This window comes from Ischnura elegans, chromosome 7, assembly GCF_921293095.1.
Source record: "Ischnura elegans chromosome 7, ioIscEleg1.1, whole genome shotgun sequence".
NCBI classification, from domain to species: domain Eukaryota; kingdom Metazoa; phylum Arthropoda; class Insecta; order Odonata; family Coenagrionidae; genus Ischnura; species Ischnura elegans.
This window is the reverse complement of record NC_060252.1, coordinates 7,043,120-7,063,054: the sequence shown is the minus strand read 5'-3', so window position 1 is coordinate 7,063,054 and position 19,935 is coordinate 7,043,120. Positions and strand designations below refer to the sequence as shown.

Here is a 19,935-nt window from a genome sequence, read left to right as displayed (position 1 = left end):
AGAGTGTAAGAATATCGAAGTTACGTGTGCTATATGCAAAAAATATTTATAAACGTTTCATGTAAGGAAATTTTTATTTAGTTCCACTTTTATTCACTGAGAGTTAATTTAAGGAAAAGGACTAATACCAATATTTCCTTGCATGAAAAGATTGGAAAAACTCTTTTCATAAAGCATATGTAACTTCGAAATTCATGATTGTTTTTATAAGAGATGATGTGTTTATAAATAGTTCTTATTTTACCTTTTACAGTCCTAGCAATATTTTGCGATTGAACGCAAATGAAGTATAAGTTCAAATATCGTAGCATTAGTCTCCACTAGCGTCTTTACAAAATTCACACTCATTTCACCGAATCTATCACAAAGTGACTTCATTCTTGAAAATGATCAACTTCCAGTCTTTTAAAGGAATGTAGTACCTACATGTAATGCGAAACATTATAAGGCATTATTACGAAGGCTTATAAAGAATTATAAAGCATTCTTTACTTACGGTAACTTACTTTTAGTGTTGATGGAGAACACTCGCAATAGTGAACTGATATCTTGATAAGCAGGTGAAAGGATTTTCCGGTAGAATCAGTCTCACCTCTTGGAAACATTTTTAAAGGTGACCCTCTGTTTTGATGCAACACAAAGGCAATGCCAACTTCCTTCAACCATCAAATATTTAAATTTATACTATGTGAAGGAAAATAAACGAAGGAATTAGACTTTAATTTAAGAAGGTAATTACGAAGATCGCCTGCACGATCTCTAAATTATTTATTTACATTTTCTATGACGGGTGTTTGTTAAGATGGAACATCTAGTTTGGATTCAAGAGAAGAGTATAATGAGGCTGTGGTTGACTCACAGTCTAATGTCATGGTTTTCCAATCCTATCTTTCACCGACATTAGACTCAAAAACTCTATAATATCATCAATTTTACTTCTCATTCTCACTAATACCTTATGCATCCTGGATGTAGCCTTCATAAAGCCCTATAGATATTTTTTTAAATGCATTGCTGAGTGGAAGGAGGTCCTCGGGAAGACACTCACCCCTTTATCTCGACTGTGATACATGACTATGACTTGGTATTGTGCGAGCGCTACCCTCACCAAACCAAACTAACCTGCGAGCAATCACTGAATGAGAAATTATTGATTATTTTATGTCAACATTTTCAGTACCTACCTCATGCGAACTTAGTAGATATTACGAACACGCATTTTGATCATTAAGTAAACGGTTGTTTATTGGATACAAGAGGTGGAGAAGCGGCAGATCTAAAGCCTATTTAGCATCAAAGTTTGCAACAAGCCGGAAATAATTCCGTTGATTAATTTGCAGGACATAAGTTTGGCGCTAAATTTTGGTGGTTTGGTTTACCTGGGACATCTCCACCACGATATGTGTTAATTTTTTCAAATTTAACTATTTACACTTCCACAATCGCAGGCCTGCGATGTTAAATCACAATTCACGGACAATAAACAAAATAATTAACTACCAACATTGTCTTTCGAAGTTTATAACAGCTGATTTTACTGGCGCAGTTACTTGAAATTAACTTGGCAGCAGAAGCAGGCTGAAATCCCCTTTCAGTGCTAATTAATGCCTTCAAAAATATCCAATAGAGAGCAATATACTGAGGTAAACTCAAACATATACGCTCTGATTAAGGAATGATTTGACGGTTTTTATTACGATAGACCTTGGAAAAATTAAATTTTCTTTGTGTTGATGTGGTTTCCTCCACAAGAGCCCATGCTTATGTGTTTTTGCGTCGAACTAAAATTACTCGCATTCACTGAGATGTAAATTTTTTTAGCAACACTGCACGGTTTTCAATTGTTTCAGACGCAACACTGTTCGATTTCGTCGTCTGTGACATTATGTTAGCTGAGTTTGCCCATTTCATTGTAACATCGCCATCAGCAATGTTTCGTGGGTTTCATTTAGGCAGGTCAATGAAGTCTATTTTTCTTCCGCTGATGAGGTTTTTTCTAGAAGATCTTATGTTAATTTTAATGATGCAAAAAAAACATATTACTATAAAACGAATTCAATGACAAGTGACATCAGCATGATCCCCCTCAATTCGCCTCAACAGGCATGCGGCGGGAGGACACGGTCCGTTTACAAAAAAGAAAAGAAAATAAGGCTCGCGTTGGAGTGAGTTGGCTTCTGAGTCTCAGGTAGTCTTTGCTTAAATCCTTAACTTCATTTTCCAGGGAAATGACGGATTCATATTCCTATCCGTTCGGAAAAATATCTCTCTTATTTTATAGCTAGTTACAGTAGTATTTAAGGTGCTGTTTATATTATTCCTTAATTAACAGCGGATTCCTAAAGGTACTTATGCGCTCGGCAAATTATCTCCCTTGTTTTATCGCTCGTTAATGTTTATTCGGTGTGCTGTTTAGATCATTCCTTATTGATAGCATAACCATTATTCCAATACTTTTTTCTTTATGAGGTATTGGATTTTTTTATCACAATGTCATTGCTTCCGTGGCCATGACTGTGGACCCAGAGTGTCAGAGCATCGTAGCATCGCCCTGAGCAACCAACGCTCGTCTCCCCCAAAAAGATCTCTGCGAGTCCATTCTTCCTCGGTGGCGCCTTTGTCGACTCGCCTTTCATATCCCCACATCCACCCCCCCCCTTTCACCCCCTCTCGCCGTTGTCATTCCGGGGGAGGAAATAATGGCGGGGGAGGGATGGGGGGGGGGATGATATTCCGCCTTCTTAGAGTGCTCTTCGCGGAAAAAATACCTTCTTCACGTTTCCTCAATTTCGACCCTTCATATTTGCAACTTTACAGTCCATTTGGCTCACCAGTATTCCCATTACATCCCCAGTACAGAAGAGAGTAATATTATGATTCTCGGATTCTGGAAACACGACGGCTAATAACTGTTGAGCTAGGTTTGGGCTATTTCAGGACGCAGGAGCAGCTTTCCTTTAATCTCAGAACAGCCTTTTAGAGAGCAGGAAAGAATTTCTTAATTTTTTGTTTAAAAATTTTTCCTGCTAAAAAGGCTTTTTCTACCATAATAAAATAATCAAAAATTAATGTTGAGTATAACAGTATCATTCCTCAATCATCAAAGGCTGTTTGCCGAAGTCCTTATTCAACATGTACGTTTAAGCTCACAATAGATATCGCTCATTTTGTTGGTTTTTGTCGTACTGAGCTATAATTGGACTATTTCAGTACGCGAGAGCAGACTTTCCTCCTATGAGAATGTTTCAGAAACACCATGAGGAGCACGAAAGAATTTTTATATTTTTATTAAACAATTTTTCCTGCTTTAAGAATTTCCTGCGATCCAAGAGTAATCAAATCTTCAAAATTAAATATAGCTGTACCATTACTCATATCAGCGGCTGTTATAGGATGCTCTTATTTAACATGTATGTTTGAACTCAAAATAGATATCGCTCATTTAGTTAGTTCTTGTTGTAATTGAGATAAACTAGCTCAAAAGTTTACAACATGCTTTAGTGACTTGCAAGTCTTTCACGGCATCGAAAAATGAAAATAATTGATGCTAGTAATGCAGGCTTTTAAAATGATGTGTTATAATAAAAAACTAACTTAAGAATAATGAAGTTCTTCGCCTTGGGTTATTTCAGTATTTTAGAACAGTTTGTTACGATGTGACATCACAGGATCTTGGAATTACCTTAGAAGCTCATTACAGAAAAGGAGAGAATCTTTCCTATTTTGCTCAAATAATTTCTCTAAAACAATCTCATTCTAATAAAATTTTGCAACGATCCGAAAACATTGATGAACTAGCGTGAGATCAGACCAAAGGCTAATTTCCATAGTCCAAATTGAACATACATGTTCAAGCTCTTTTTAGGGGTCGCTCATTGCATTGCTATTCTTCCCACTTGGAATTAACTTCCTAGGAAATTCACGATGTCCTCCATCAAGCTGTATTCTTTCCAAGTCACTGAAATTAACGGAGTCGATACAGAAATACATATATCAATTGAAAAAACTAATAATGAAAGTCATTTTATTAACGGTTGTTTGAAGAAGGTGCGATTTACCGAAGAGTGGGATAGGAAGCAATGAAATCAATTGCTCTTGTCCGTAAGTTTGCGGGATTTGTCTGCAAAACAATTACAACTCATGCATCCGCAAGTCATGTAAAATTCCTTTATGCAATGATAGCTAGGACTCAAGAAACGCAAAGGTTGCTCGTTAGGCTGGGGTTGGTCTGAGTATTTTGGAGCAGAGTGGCACAAGAGGATGTATTCTAGGAAGCACCTTTAAGAAAGGGAGAAAGAAGAAGAGAATTTCTTATTCTTTCTCGCGCTCTTTTTTTGGGATTTTTGCTTCTATCCGAAATAAGTCGTGGCTCAACGTGAAATATAATATCACCATTCCTCAGGTGATGTTCCTCGTCCTTATTAAAACCATACGTCCTATCTCACATCAGACATTACTCTTTGAGTGGTTTTTCGCCATAGTTGATGCTAATTTGCTCAAAATTTTACGATGACCTTCAAAGAACTTCATTATTTTCGAGTTATCCAAAAGTAGGAAAGTAACTTCAGCAAGAAATGTTATTGATACAAAACTACTGATGATGAAAGTGATTTTAGCATTAATCGCTTGTCGAGGTTGTGTTGTTGCATCGAAGCGCGGGATAAAAAGTAATGAAAACCTTTGCAATTGTCCATAAAAATCTGAGAATGCTTGCATTACACTTGCTGCATTTACATGATAGCCCTTAGGCCAATTCAATTTCCCAGTGGCAACGAGAGCAAGGATAGAAGATACAATGAAGCTGTTGAGCTAGGCTTGAGTTGTTTGAACATTTGGGAACAGACACTAGACGGTGGGACACAAGAGGATATGCTCCATGAACCTCCTTTAATACCGCACGAAAGAAGGAGAAATTAAATGAAAAATGCGGAGACTGGTTGTTTCAGGAGGAATAGGTGGTATCGATCCATCTCCAATGAGAGAAATCCTGTAAGTTCAACAGAAAATGTTTATTCACTGCAGTTCGCGTTCAACGCATTCAATTCATTCTCAAGCAAGTCTTAAGAAAACTAACACACACACTTTAAAAAGATGTGAAAGTTAAAACTCGTTATGAATTGAATAAAGTTTTTCAGTGCATATTGCAAGATGCCTCTCATTAATGAGGAGTAGAGAATTTCTCCTTCTTTCCACGATCATTATTTCCTCTTTATTGTACAATGTATTGAAAAATATACGGTGAACAGACAGGGCAAGGAAGAGAAGAGAGAATACTATTGAGAATTTCTTTATTGAGAATTTTGCAAAGATCCAAAGATAATCCTGACCTGACGTGAAATATCAACTAGTCAAGACCCAAATTTAATGTGGAGAAAGTGTTATGAAGGTGACTTGAGGAGTTTTACCTAGATGTAGCATATATAAAGCAATAATATCTCAGACAGTTTGAGTAAAAACAAAGGATTCTACTTTATTCAACTACGTGTTTCGGAATAACAAGTCTCCTCCAAGCCAACCAAATGATGCAATATACTATTTTCGTTACTAATTTTTTTTTTGCTAAAATTTACAACGGTATCGTCCATCTTAATTTAAATTATGCATAAAGAGTAAAAATGACGTTACACGTTTATCTGAAATCGATAATTCTTGGTGCAAAATATTTTTTTAAATCTATAATTGCCAATTAGACATCCTTCGTAATTCTAGTATTAAAATGAGCTGGACGTGGACTTTTTAAAAATAGCTCGCATCAATCTAACGATTTTTCAAGTATTCTGCACGTCTGCAATACAGTCAGTTCTCCATTTTCAACTGACACATATCTAATCCTGTAAACTATCATACAAAGTAACAATGGGGTGGAATGGATAAGGGACAAGGAAGTGCTCCAGACACAGGAAGCCATGAGAGGAAGACAATTTCTTAGAGACAAGGAGGAAGTTATGTGATTAAAGAGGTTATTGATGGGATGAGGAACGCGAAAAATCCGCAGTAGAGGGAAAAATGTAAGGTGATCAGACAGGGTAAGGCAGAGAAGGAAAGAAAAAAACGGGCAAGACGGCACTCAAAGCTAAAGAGTGGAGCATTATAAGATCATCTCACATCCTTAAGTAGACGGGAGATATTCTTTATTTCAAGAAAAACTACACTTAAGCCCTAATGAAAACGATCGCAGGCCATACAAAATTCCAGTTAGTACATAATCCAGACCATAACAGTTAATACATGATCTCCAGTACCTGTCGTGTGGTTAGGAGCTAGAAAACTTGAACTTCTCATCATTGGTGCCACCGAGGTTTTCATTTCTACTTCCTCTCTCGTTGCGGTCGACCAGTCTAGTATCAGGACTGTAACGTTTTCATAGAGATTGTTAATTGATTACATCTTAGAAAAAATGAAGATTTTCTTGAATTGTCGGGTTTTTTATTTCATTTCTAAGTAATCATAGTGACGTACCCAATGTTTCAATTCCTGTTCTTCGTTCGTAAAACTTCCCCTGGTGCCATTGAAACAAACCGGAAGAAACAAGCCCCAAGGCGAAAGGTTTGATTCAGGCGAAAACAGTTTTGAGAATTCCAAGAAAACGGACCTCAAAATCCTGGGCTCGCTTGCATTCTTGGATTAGTGCCAAGGCAGGTGTAGTTCGGTTCAAGAGTAAGCAGGTAATCAAGTTATTAAGTGTCAACAGTCATAATGTGGAGCAAAGGTATCGAGCGATTCTTAATGATATTTTTTTAGCGAGCTTTTGCAATTCATGCACGACATATTTACTGTAAAACTCAATTAGTTATTTAAATTTCAAAGAATCATTTTTTTTCAGTAGAGTTGACCCCAAAATAAAGTACGTCGGAGCATATTTCTCAAATATACCTGTACACAGATTTTATTAGGAGTCCAGTACTCTCTCCAATACTATTTCATTCACTTCACCGGTCCTTATTTTATGTGAGAGTATTGGGAAAGGAGCTAGCTAACATGCACTGGAAAGGTATCACTGTTCCCTAACACTTTTTTGTGCCATATTTTCCATTTGTGCGTTTCACCGTTCAACCAATCATGCTGAAGAGGTGGTATTCTACACGTTGACAGCTGGACTTGGGCCCGATACGTAATTCGCGACCAAATTTGCGAATCTCTATCTTTTTGAACACTTTATCAGAAACTCTTTGAAAACGGGATGAAGGAAAAAAATTAAGCGGTTTCTGTAAGCTATTTATGACATAAAAAACGAAATATTGCAAAATTAAGGAAGTATTCTACCAAATACAAGTTCAGCCAGTTCAGCCAAGAAGATTGATTTCAGATTTTATTCCTCTCCTATTTCGCCTGTGAACGTTTGTCAGTGGCCCGTCTCAGAAAATCCTCGCCTTAAAGGTTTGTCGGAACTAATCTTCACCATCGTCAAAGATCAATAATCCTAAGATTTTCTTCGACGCAGCTCTACATTAAATTCTCCTATCAGCTTATCTATTCACACCTACGTTCTTCTTTTCTTTTCCATTCTTCTTAACCTGTTCGACATATTTCGTTCCAGGTCTTCCTTTTCTCACCTTGCCTTCCACTTGTCCCTTGATGATTGTCTTCATCATGCTGTCATGTCCGAAGATATGGACTATGACATTGTTCCGTCTTCTTATCAATATTTTTACGAGGCTTCTCTTCTCTCCTACTCTTCTTAGAACTTGCTCGTTACTTATCCGGTCCACCCATTTGATCCTCATCTTTATTCTGCATCACCACATTTCGAAGGCCTCTATCCTTGCTTTCTCCGCGGCTGTCTTGGTTCATGCCTCACTTCCATATACGAGCATACTCCAAATATAAGTTCTGATAAACTGTTTCCTTACTTTTATGCATAAATTTACCATTGTAAGTAGGTCTTTCTTTTGGCTGGAATACTCTCTTCACCTGAGCTATTCTGCTTATAAATTCAAATAAACGTATTTTTATTGGGCAAAGAATATTAACATGGCACGCTCCACAATTACTCTATATTTTCGAACATCGTCTCCACACTGTTACATCATCATCAAGGTTAATATCACCTTGATAATCTGATAAAATTGTCTAAATTATGGTTGGAAAAATGGTATTACTTTGTAACACAACAATAATTGAAGAATGATCGCAGGCTTTCCTGGCGCATCGAATCGTGGAAGGTTTCTCGGGAATTCCACCGGGTCAGGTTCTCCAACTCCATCTCGACCGACGTCTCGATGAACGAGATGTCCATCGTCATTCGGGGATGATGGACAATGCGTGGGTACATCGAAACGTCGGCCGAGATGGAGATGGAAAACCTGACCCGGTGGAATTCCCGAGTAACCTTCCGCGATAACAATAATTCTCTTTTCCTCTTTCGTGACCCCCTACAAAGTGAAGCCAAAAACGTTAAAAAGAGTTTCTTTCAATGATGATTCAAGAAAGCGGAATGAAATAGTTGAGCAAACGTGCGGTTGTGCCCGAAGACGGAGGCGTTCTTATACACTGAAATGTAGGCATTATCCAACCCACCGACCTCAGGCGAAGCCCATGAAAATTCCATCCTTCGATATGATTTTATACTTCTAAAACAATTAAATAGAATAAATGAAGCAGTCGAGTGGTTTTTAAAATTGTTACAACATAAAAAATGATAAAACTAACTCGACATGAACTTATGTTTTCTTGAAGTACATAATCATATTGAGTATCGTGTTAGCTTAATGAAGGCAAGCCATGGTCGTTCAAGTTGTAACACAGAAAAGGTTATGAAACAAAAATTTCAAGAAAATTGTAAAAGCGCTTTATTTATTAGTTTCTGAAATTATTTGCTCGGAAAAATATTTTTATTTTTAATACATGTTTTATCCTAATATCACCTGTCTTGGATTTAAAGATAATGTGTTAAAAATTTCGTTTTGAACTAAATTTACCTTTGACTAAAGAGAGACATACTGGTGTATGCCGCGTGATGTATCGGAATCGCGACGTTTCGTGACCGACTGCTGGTCACTTCTTCAAGGAAAAGGGAAAGGCAAAAGGGAAGATAAGAAGATGAAAAAAATGGAAAGGATGGATTCTTCCCCCTCCAGATCACCATGGATCAAAGATCACCATGGAAAAAACCTTTTTGGACCTTTTTGAACCTCTATTACAACTATTTTAAACAACCAGATTAAAAAAATACACTAAAGGATGAAGTTTGCCATGAAAAAATATTTGACTTAGCCAAGATTCGAACCCGGATCTCCCGATTGGCGGTCAGGTGTGTTAACCAGTTCCACCACCAAGACGCTTTCTCAGAGCGAACTTCAGGATGGGTTTTACCGAACAAGATGTTGACGTCACAAGTCCACACTGTGGCACATGTGGCGAGGGTCGTGCTTACTAAGCCACTGTCAGGGTGAATAACCCTTATTTTGTCGCTGGTCTGCGACGACGAATTTCAAAGCACTGCAGGAACAAGTGACTTTGTACGCAGTCACTTGTTCCTGCAGTGCTTTGAAACCAGATAAAATTTACCACCACTTTTAAAAATAACGAGGTTACCTCATGTTTTCTGTAATTGGTAAAAAAATCAAATGGATGTAAGACACGGTCTCAGGCATGGCATGACAGGCCCACCTGATGATAGCATTAGATGCTGAAACCCGGGTCGTGCTATTTAAAATAAAGTGTGGAATAAAACAAAGTTATTTCATTCTATTCTATAATATCAAATGGAGTCAATTATTCGATCGAGCATTTCCTTTGAATATAATGAGAAGGCATTCATCGAGCGTGTACATGCGAGAAACCACCTACCCCTCCTCTTTTACTCCTACCCCTCCCACCCCTCCAACCCACCCCCTCCCCTCTCTCCCCCCACCCCCAAGTGGAACTATTCACTTTCTTCTCTCCTCTGGGACGGTCGCCCTGCGGCATCCATGACTTTCTCATGACTCTTTCCCCCCCCCAAGCCACCCGATCGAACCCCGGTCCCCGAGGAGGCGTGCCCGGTCGCCAATTCCCAGCCCCGTGATTCAGCGTCCGTCACGCCACACGGTTACGCAACGCGCACTTCCATTCTCGAAATGAATTGAAACGACCAAAACAACATACATACAGACACACAGCGGAGACACCAGACATATAAACATCGCATTTATACATATGCATGTGTCGCTCGCAGACGATGGAATTCGTCGAGGAAATGTCATTCGGCTCCACTGATATCTCCCAGTCGCCATTTAAGTGAGGGCCAAGCTACGACCGGCCATACTATGAATGTGAGACGAGTGCTAAAAACAGTTTTCAATTGACCAACGTTATTTACCAGAGGTGGTCATCACAGTAAATCTGAGATGCCCTTTTCCGCTGAAAAATATTGTTTCCTTTTTTATTTTACTCAAACTGATCAAAAACAATATCGTAGAGAACCTTTATCATCATTCCATGAAAAATGAAGCAATTTGTCATCATAAAATAAAATAAAAATACTTTGTTCTATTCCACACTTTATTTTAAATAGTACGACCCGGGTTTATGCATATCATGCTATCATCAGGTGATGCAAAAACCCGGGTCGTACTATTTAAAATAAAGTGTGGAATAGAACAAAGTATTTTTATTTTATTTTATGATGAAGCAGTTCCACAAAGTAACGCCTGAGGCCGTGTCTTATATCAATTTGTCTTCCTTCACTTCCCATTAAAAAAATAAAGGCATGAATTTTAACGGAAGTCGGTTGAGTGAAATTTCCCTCGTTTTAGTGCTATTTAACTTTGTAATTACCTATCGTTTTTACAATTATGAATTTTCAACTTTATTGCTATCTAATTTACTTCTCAAAGATCCCCATATCCGAGCGGAAGAAAAGTCTTCCGAAAATTTGAGAAAAGAAAACGTCAGCCACATCATGATACATGCCGGTGTGATGGAGAGAATCGTTGAGTGATAGGTGGGAGGGAAAAACGGCAAAGGCAAGACTAGGATTAGATACATGGAGAAATTGATGAAATGTGTAAAGCAGAATATTCGTGCAGCCAACAAAAGATTAGCTAAAAGAAGAGTCGATTGAGGTAAGAATCGAACTGCAAAACTTTGACGCGTGACAACTGTGGGAGCATCGTTATTAAAGTGAAACTCATATATGGAATAAAATCAACTGATTTAGGCGTTACTTGGTGGAACGATGAAATATTCATGGGGAAACAATAACCAAGTACTGTTCCACAAACTTTTATTTACTGTCGTCTAGTTTCAACGGCTATGGCGTCATTATCAAGACAAACACAGGCTGTTTGTCTTGATAATGACGCTAAAGCCGTTGAAAATAGTCGATATAGAGCATATAAAAGTTTGTAGAACAGTACTTGGTTTTTATTTCACTCATATACGGAGTTATGAGAAACGTTTTTTGACGGCGTGCTGTCCGTTTTCAATCGTCCCATTTTTCAATTCATTGGAAAGTTTAAAATAATCTTGACGCCTATTTTCTCCAGCACAGCCCGCCATTAGTAATGTATCAAACAAAGATATGGGCTGCGAGGACTCCACTAGGTAGTTATTATGAGACAATGCAGAGGTCTCTGTCCAAATACCGTCGACAATGACTCCCGAATATGTGTGTCGATCACAGAATGAAACTCGTACTGCAATCGTATGCTCGCGTTGGCAATCGCATGGGGACTTCTCACACATCAGAGCCCTTCAAAGGGTTTTACATGTAAGGCTACTCTCACGGTGGATTACTTGTCGTGCCCTCGACACACAGGCTCTCATCAAACGGCTCAAGGGATGCGAATGGCACAAAGGTAGCGGTACATATTGGCGCGCAGCGATTGCTTCCGAATCGGGAGCAAATAGACTTCCAGGATTTGGAAACTCACGTTATATGCGTGAGGCATCACGTCTTCACTCTAACGGACGTTTTTGTCCTTTTATTATCATTCATTACAGTGGTGAAGCATAGGATACTATCCTTAAACGTTCAAATTTAACTGGGTAAGGCATTGGCAACTTTTACTTGTAGCTTAGATACTGGAATTTCACACCCTAAAATATTTACTTTAAAAATACGTCAACTTGGGTACCTTTGGCCCAGCTTCTCATGATTTTTTTATCTATAAAAAGAGGTAAAAATTATTGATAGATGATGCCCCTACAATTTGGGCTGTTTTTGAACCTCTATTACAACTACTTATTTCAACAACCAGATTTTTTTAATTTGGGCTTAAGTTACCTTAAATTGGGATAAGTAGGCTTCAATAAAATAAAAACACACAAATCTACTTAGTTATAAACCATGAGTTGGAGCGAAGATACCACACAAAAATTATCTCTCAGCATTCTGTTTTCAAGTGTTTGAACGGGTAAATTTATTTTATTCGGGTAAAAATGAAAAATATATAACATAATTTCTGCTAGGAATGAAATACTATATTGAAATTTATCAAAGTATAAATAACCGGTTAATGTTCAAAAATTTCTTTCCCGGAAAGTTAGTCAACCTACAACAGAAGAATAGTCATAACAGTCACGCGTCGACTGAGGCAAGAACTAAGTCAATGGCTCGATGCAAAAGGCAAAATACAAAACTATGAATCATTTTACGCCAAAGTTACCTGTGAAGGTCTAAAGGTTCTCTAGTTGACCGTACATCTCTTTTTTCGGACCAAATTTCAAGAGAAACCGCCTTCCCAAGACAGAAGTGAGGCCTACAGGTGAAACAAAAGGAAGTAGTCCCTAAGTTCCATTTCCAAGAGCCTTTGAATCAAGCTCGTGAACTGCTCTGCCTGGAGTTCTCCAGATTGCACACTCAGCACTACTTCGTAATGAAGGTATAATTAGAAAACTTGAAGCGTAAGAAAATGTAAAAAATGTTTACTCCATGTATTTCGGAAATTTTTCATGACTTCTCCTTCCTTATTTGATGCTCGAAATTTAAAAAAATCGTGTCGAGTTCCATTAATCTGTTTTCTAAATGCTATAAAATAGCATGCATGATGCCGTTGTCGGGAAGTAAGCGCTCGCTTTCCATAGATTGAATTTCGTCAAAGGTTTAATTCGTTCAAGTCCAACTTAAACCCAGCCCAACTCTTATTACTATGCACACTGAAATTAAGTTAAATTAAAATAAGAAAATTTGAGACATAAAAGAAATTATTGGCAACGTTCTTATTTCTACACTCACTGTCAGAAAAAATCAATTCTTAAGCATTATTTTTTTGTAATTTGTGATGACTAAAGACCAATCTGGAGGGAGCGATGAGTTACCATAAGCATCAGAGGAAATCTCATGGACGACCCAAAAGTACTGCTAATTACTAATCCTATGGCCCAACTCATGTACCTATTCTGCGCAGGGAAATACCCAGAAGATTATGAATAGTACTACAATAAAGTGATATCATTTACAATGCAAAATGTTAATCATTATGGATGGCCTAGGTAAGTGAATATTGACTGTCGCAAGGCGAAGAATGAAGAAGTTTACAGCTTCTTGTGGATAAGTCCATTAAAAAATCAAGAAATATATTAAGTGGAAAGAAGACAAGAAAAACATTATCACAGGGCAAATTGAAAATTTCAGAAGAAAATGTAATTGACAAAAGACGAAGAAGAATATTTTATACTTTTACTTAACTGGAAGTCATCTGGCAGGATTAACACCACTTCATATCTTTCAATCGTTTAATACTGAGTTCATTAATTTCCACTATCATCATGAGTCATTAGAAAGAAAGCCTCATCTTTCGTTCTATCTCTAACAAAATATTCAGATTCCTGTTCATCATTAGAGAGCATAGGCTATCAGAGTGATTGATGAGAGTCGCCGATTGGCATACAGGAGAGGAAAGTGGAAATGCTGGAAATCTTATTACACTGATCGGCTTAGGGCATTCGATTCGTTTATCATAACGAGAGGATCGAATTCAGTGAAAAATGATGAAGGCATCCCAGCTGTCAAATTAAAAACTGGAGAATACATTGGTAGTCTAAAAGTCAGGAAGGCAGCACATTTATTTTAGGGACAGCTATTATAAAGGATTGAGGGGGGAGGGATTACGAGACACACGACAAAGTCCACTATTAGCTGGTGAAATCTTGACTGGCAATCATTGAAACCCACCTGCGTACTACCTCTTGTTAAAAAAATCTGAAATGAATGACTCGGGGGATTTATTTTGTCCTCTTTTTATTTTATTTGGTCCTCTTGAGAAGCACTTTCTCTTCAGATGATGATTTGGAATTTAATCCTCACTTCATTAGAGTGCTGAATGACAGGAGAGAGTGAAAAGTGTAGTTGACATAAGGCATCAAACAAAATGATCATAAGAGAAGAAAACACCGAGGCTATGTTTTAAGATATGAAATTCGGTTGATTCTTGAGTATTTTGTTTCGAATTTGGTTTTCAAAGTAACATTGTTTCAAATTGCATAGTTATGTAGTTAATATTTAGTAAGTGAGCCAGAGACAATAATTTTCATTATTTTTTATAATTCCAGCTTCCTCATTTTGGTACTTATTTTTTGCAATGCAAGAAATTTCTTTCAAACAAATATTTCAAATGGCTTATAAATTCTAAGCCATAAAAGAGTTATCACCCGAATACGTTATCAAAATAAAAATTCGTCAAATAAATACACTAATGGTAATTTCTATGCTATAACATATAACGAAACGCTCATGTCATTTTCAAGGTAATGCTTTGTTTTACAATTGAATATTTCATTGCATGCAATTTTAAAAAGGCAAATTGCATTCCATTTTAAAATATAATTTTCCCTCACTGTTTCACGCTTATTTTCACGTTAAATTAATGTCATTGAGATTTAAATGGTAGATAATTCGCAATAGTTTACGCCTTCGCTGAAATTAAATCACATTAATTTGATCTCATTAAATCCATTCAATGGTCAAAGGTTTCCTCTAAAATCAAGCTGAGTGGGATTTTCCGCGTTTTCAGTGCTAAAAAAACCTGATTTGCCATTGAAAAAGTGTTTTTGCACGCAACGAACAATCTCATACAAAGGAAGGCCACGGGATTTGACTCGACTGTTTGAAGGCCACATTGTTTTTTTTTGGGTGCAGCGAGCAAATGTAAATGTTTATTTTATCGGCTAATCGGTCCAACTCTTCCTAATTTCATTCCAATTAACTCTTTAGTACCTGAAAATCAGCCTACCGATAGTCAGCGCCATTGCTAGATGACCATCCTAGCATGAAAAAAAACACTTAAAATGAGTCAGATACACATAAGAAAGATAATCATTGAAAAATATTTTTAAGTGTTCATGATTAGAGAGAGAGAGAAAATTTAATTCTCAGGGCCTCAAACCAGCAACCTTTCGATTCGTAATGCAAAAGGCCAACCAATCGGCAATGACTATTGACAGGCTAAATTTATGATTTTTTTTTAATAATTGCAATGAAAGAAGTAGGATCAATAAACTACTGAATAAACATTTCAATTTTATTTCTTCGTACTCTTCTTGTCACTCTCTCATCACACACTCGTCCGATCCATTTCATTTTCCCCGTTCTTCTCTTCTACATTCTATTAATTATTTAATCCTATGAGTTGGTAGGGGGTGAATTACAATATAAGAATGCGTTGCTCAAATACAAATATGTGACGGCGGGACAGCTTGCTGAAACGATTAATCCCATCTATTAAGTAATGTCGTGACATGATAATATAGTTACCTAGTTAGTATGCTTACCAATTTTCTTTTGCTGCTTATTCATACACTATGTAATTATTTCTGATGCAGTAGTATCAATCGAATTCCCTCCAAATCAGGCACAAAATACGGCAGAGAAACCGCAAAGACAACTTCCTTAATCTCCCTTCTTAGCAAAACCTATACAGCCAACTTTTAATCGTCGATTATTTTGTTGAATAAAATTCAATTCTTAAAATAGACTAAGCACAAAATACCTTATTGTAAATCATCTGACGAACACGAGAGGCTAAAAAATTTCATAAGGCTATTTCCAGGTGATTGAACCATCTACGGCCGTTTAACAGTTGGAAGAAAATAAATTCCCAGAGGCCGTACCTATCCTTTGCTGGGAAAAAAGGTGGTGGGGTGGGAAGTTGGAATGATGACAGTGGGGTGATACACAAAAGTTAAACTGAAACACTTCGAAACAAATAATCGCGCGAGCTCACTCACTAACCTCGCATATTTGCTGTAACAGACTGTCCACGTACATCTCAATCACGTACACATTCAGGTTTGCGAAGCTTCCGCTTACGCCAGTGATCCAATCACACCTCACTCATGAAGCATTTGCAGACAAATACCATAGTTCCTGGTAAATACTAGGGTATTCATGGGTTCAAGATATTTTAACGCTATTCTTTGAATTTGATAGGTTACATAACTACACTTACAAGGTTAAAATTATCTGAAGCTAGCATGTCGTCTAAAAACATTTCCTTGAAGGCAAGTGGATTTCCTGCTCAGAGACCATTATTCCAGTGTAATTATAGGATGTGCTTCCGATGAGAAACCTTTGAATATTTGAGCGGGAGACCTAAACGAGTTTTTAGCAATAACGGAGGTAGGCTGAATCCAAACAAGAAATTTTTGAGAATGCTAGAGAAATTTAGACTTATAATCCCATTTCCAACATGAGTTCCTTAAGATAACTGTTATCACTAAACCATCAGGGATGCGAGAGCACATAGGTGTAAGAAATGATTCCCTAATTCTACTTAAATACCCACTACCCCCTTCTACAGTGCAAGCGATAGTGCCAACTTGAAATGAGCCTCATTCGATACTGGATTCGCTCATCATTTTTTTAAACTGGGTTTAAAAAATAAAGTAATCCATAAATACTCTACTTTTTAGACCCATCGCCACTCTCTAACTATCCGCGACGCAGAGGCCTAAAGCTAATAATGACGTCACACACTCTTGGGAGCGGGTCACTTGGTCTCGTCTTCGTCTTCGTCCTTGGTTGAGCGCGTCGACGTCACGTGAGTCGTTGTTGATCTCACTCCCGTTACGGTTCCCTACCTCCTCTAAGCTTTCTCTGTGAAAATAATACGAGGCATGACTCAAATGACATCATCAACTCAAGGAGAGAGGGCGGCAACCGACAGGCTTTTGTTAACTTAAAAATAATGAGAGAATGGCTGAATGAGGAGGTTTTCTTCCGTCGCTATTTATCTAATTCGTTGATCTAATGAATTCCTTACATTAATCGCGATTTCTGGTCTGCGTGAACGAATCTGCGTAATTCAATTTTGATATTTTTCCGCGAGGTCAGCCCATTTAGAAATAAACTGCAAAAAGTTTCTCAAGGCCTCGATATGAAGAGGTGCGCGGGAATAAGTACTCAGATGAATGGTTTCTCTGAAATCATAGCATCTCCTCTCTCTTGTAGTCGCTAATCGACCCGTAATATGAGCATAAAGAGTTTGAGACGGTGCTACGAACTCACCAGGAGCTGATAAAAGAGAGCTACGATGAAGGAAGTTTTGGCATTTGCTGAGAAGGGTTACCAGTTGGAAGGGCTAAAGTTTGTTGTTTGATCTCTGATTCTTGCACGAGAGGATTATCTGACTGGTGCTTCGGGAAGAAATATTCTTACTGCAGGTGAGAAAGACCAATTCACCTTTTGAACACCTTTTGAAAGACTTCAACTACTTAAACTTCTTGTTTAATATATCGACGATATTATAAAATTTAATTGAAATTATTACTGAAAGACCGATAACTTGATAAAAATTCAATTGGAATTGCTCATTTTAACCTCTTCGGAAAGGGGATACGAGTGGTATCTTCATTTATCGGCCTAAATTTTGGTTAATTTGCGGCCAATTTTCAATCAGCCACCGGAATATCCTTGAATATAAAAGCAATGTGCTTGTTTGGAAATCATTTCAAGAGATTTACTGTTGGAAGACATACGCAAATACTTAAGTTGAAAAAAAGGAGAGTTCAGTTTTCGTCTCAGGCGGCCAACACGATGGTCGTCTCAGTTTTTGGTTTATAAATGTAAAGTGTAGTAATATCGTTGCATCGGAAGGTTCTTGCGGCTTGATCTACATTCATTTTAGGTGGAGAGGAATCATTACTCTCGCTTCTTATGGCTGAATTACTGATGAGTGGATACTCAAGTTTCTTGCCGTGGAGGCATATTTTTAATCATAAATAAAATATGCCAGCAACGGAGGCAACCTTGAAATCAAATGCCAAATTCTAATAAATTTATTGCTAAGTTACGATTATCGTTACTCTATCTCTGTCCTATGGATATTAGTCGCGTAATTCGAGTAAAGTTATAAGAGGAAGGAATTAAGCGACTTAATGTGGCGACTGGAGATTTACTCCGGGATTAAAGCTGTTGGTATTACTGGAGCTAATAAAAGAGGGAATCTGCAATATTTTTTATTTTTTAATGTAGTCATAGAAAGGTAATAAAAGTCAAAGGTCATCAGGAGTAAATTTTACTATTAATATAGTCGCTACTGTTGGATGTCGTTACCATTTCGTGTTCTTTATTACCAGCCATCACTGCGATTACGGGTGATTTGTCAGCAGTCAATAATTTTAATAGTAGTAGCCGATGACTGTCGTAAGCAGAGGAATACTCGGGAACATTGGCCTCGCGTATGCAATGGGGCGTGCTTTACTCTGCGGATCACACACAGGCCACGAGAAAAACAGATGAGGGCGGAATGGCGCTTCCTCCGTGATATCTTTCGAGAGTGGTTTATTGCGCCTGCGTCCCTCGAGGTCATTTTACTGCCCAATCATCCCTCAGGAATCTCCTTTTATTTTCTTTCTACCGACTCGCCCTCAAATGGATGGAGCTCCGGATTAATAACTCCCATGGGAGAGAGCTTCATCATATGCGAGACAGTGAATATTAAAAATGGAACTTTGTGTGTGATTTCTCCTAAATTAAATGTACTATCTTGATCCCAAATAAAATTGATGAAAGGTCAAAGGCTTTCCTGGCGATTTATTTGTGTACATAAATTATTTTTTTTAATCTAGGACGGTTATACAGCACGCATTCGATACGGTTACCATTAAACATAGAATATTTTTTATTAGATTTCCCTTGAAGTAATGAACCATCTTGTTCACAAAAAAATGTGATGAAAGGTCGTGGGGTATCCCGAAGAATTATATTCATATATGAATAAATTCTAGGTCCCGATACATTTCAAAAGGGCAAGCAAACCTCAGCATTACTTAATATACCTTCAAGCGCTTTTAATTGTGTAAAACAATTGGTGTGGTGTTCCTAGAATATTTTCACTTCGTTTACTATTTACGTGGTTCTAAAAAAATATTGGTTGAAGAAAAATGGTAACTGAATCAGTACCGGCACAAAGTGCTGTTATACAAATATTTTATTAAAAAAGGCATAATAGGTACCTAACGATTTTCGATCGAAATTCACCCGCTCATTTCGTACATCTCAGGAAGAGCATTTGTTTGCTAGTAACATCTTTTCTGTTTTGGGATTGGGTTCGGCAAATGAAGGCCGAAGTTTCGACGAGTGACTCTCTCATCTTCATCAGGGCTAGCAATGAGACTGAAAGTCGAGTTAAGTCTAATAGAGACTCTGGACAGAACACCAGCCAAATATGGGGGCAAGTCGATTATGCGATCGAATCCAACGGTTGCAGAGAGATCGCAAATTCCACAGTGGCCGAGAATGCTATAAATTGAGGCACGAAAACCTATCGGAACCAGTGGAGAACGGTCTTATGTTTTTGAGGTAGCTGATTGTGAATTTGACGTCGGAGATTTAAAAACCCCAAAAGTTTCTCTAACACTACAAATCTAAAACTGTGTTTGAGGAAGCCCGAAATATTTTCACCTGGCAACCCTACCCAGTTCAGAAGATTTCTTCAAAAAATTGTAGTATTGCCAAAAAATGAAGCTTGATGAATATCAAGGATAATATTTATCCTTAAAATGTTTATCAGG

The 19,935-nt window shown here is 37.7% G+C and overlaps 2 protein-coding genes across 2 annotated transcripts in view; one reads left to right on the top strand and one right to left on the bottom strand.

Annotated features, from left to right (window-relative positions):
- LOC124162506 overlaps positions 1-7,592 on the bottom strand; it is a 41,656-nt gene extending 34,064 nt beyond the window's left edge. Inside the window, exon 1 of the mRNA XM_046539070.1 lies at positions 7,554-7,592. Within this exon, the coding sequence (XP_046395026.1) occupies positions 7,554-7,592 (39 nt within the window). The remainder of the gene's footprint in view (positions 1-7,553) is intronic.
- The window catches only part of LOC124162662 (soluble guanylate cyclase 88E-like), a 369,277-nt gene that overhangs the window by 76,622 nt on the left and 272,720 nt on the right, over positions 1-19,935 (top strand). The window lies entirely within an intron of this gene.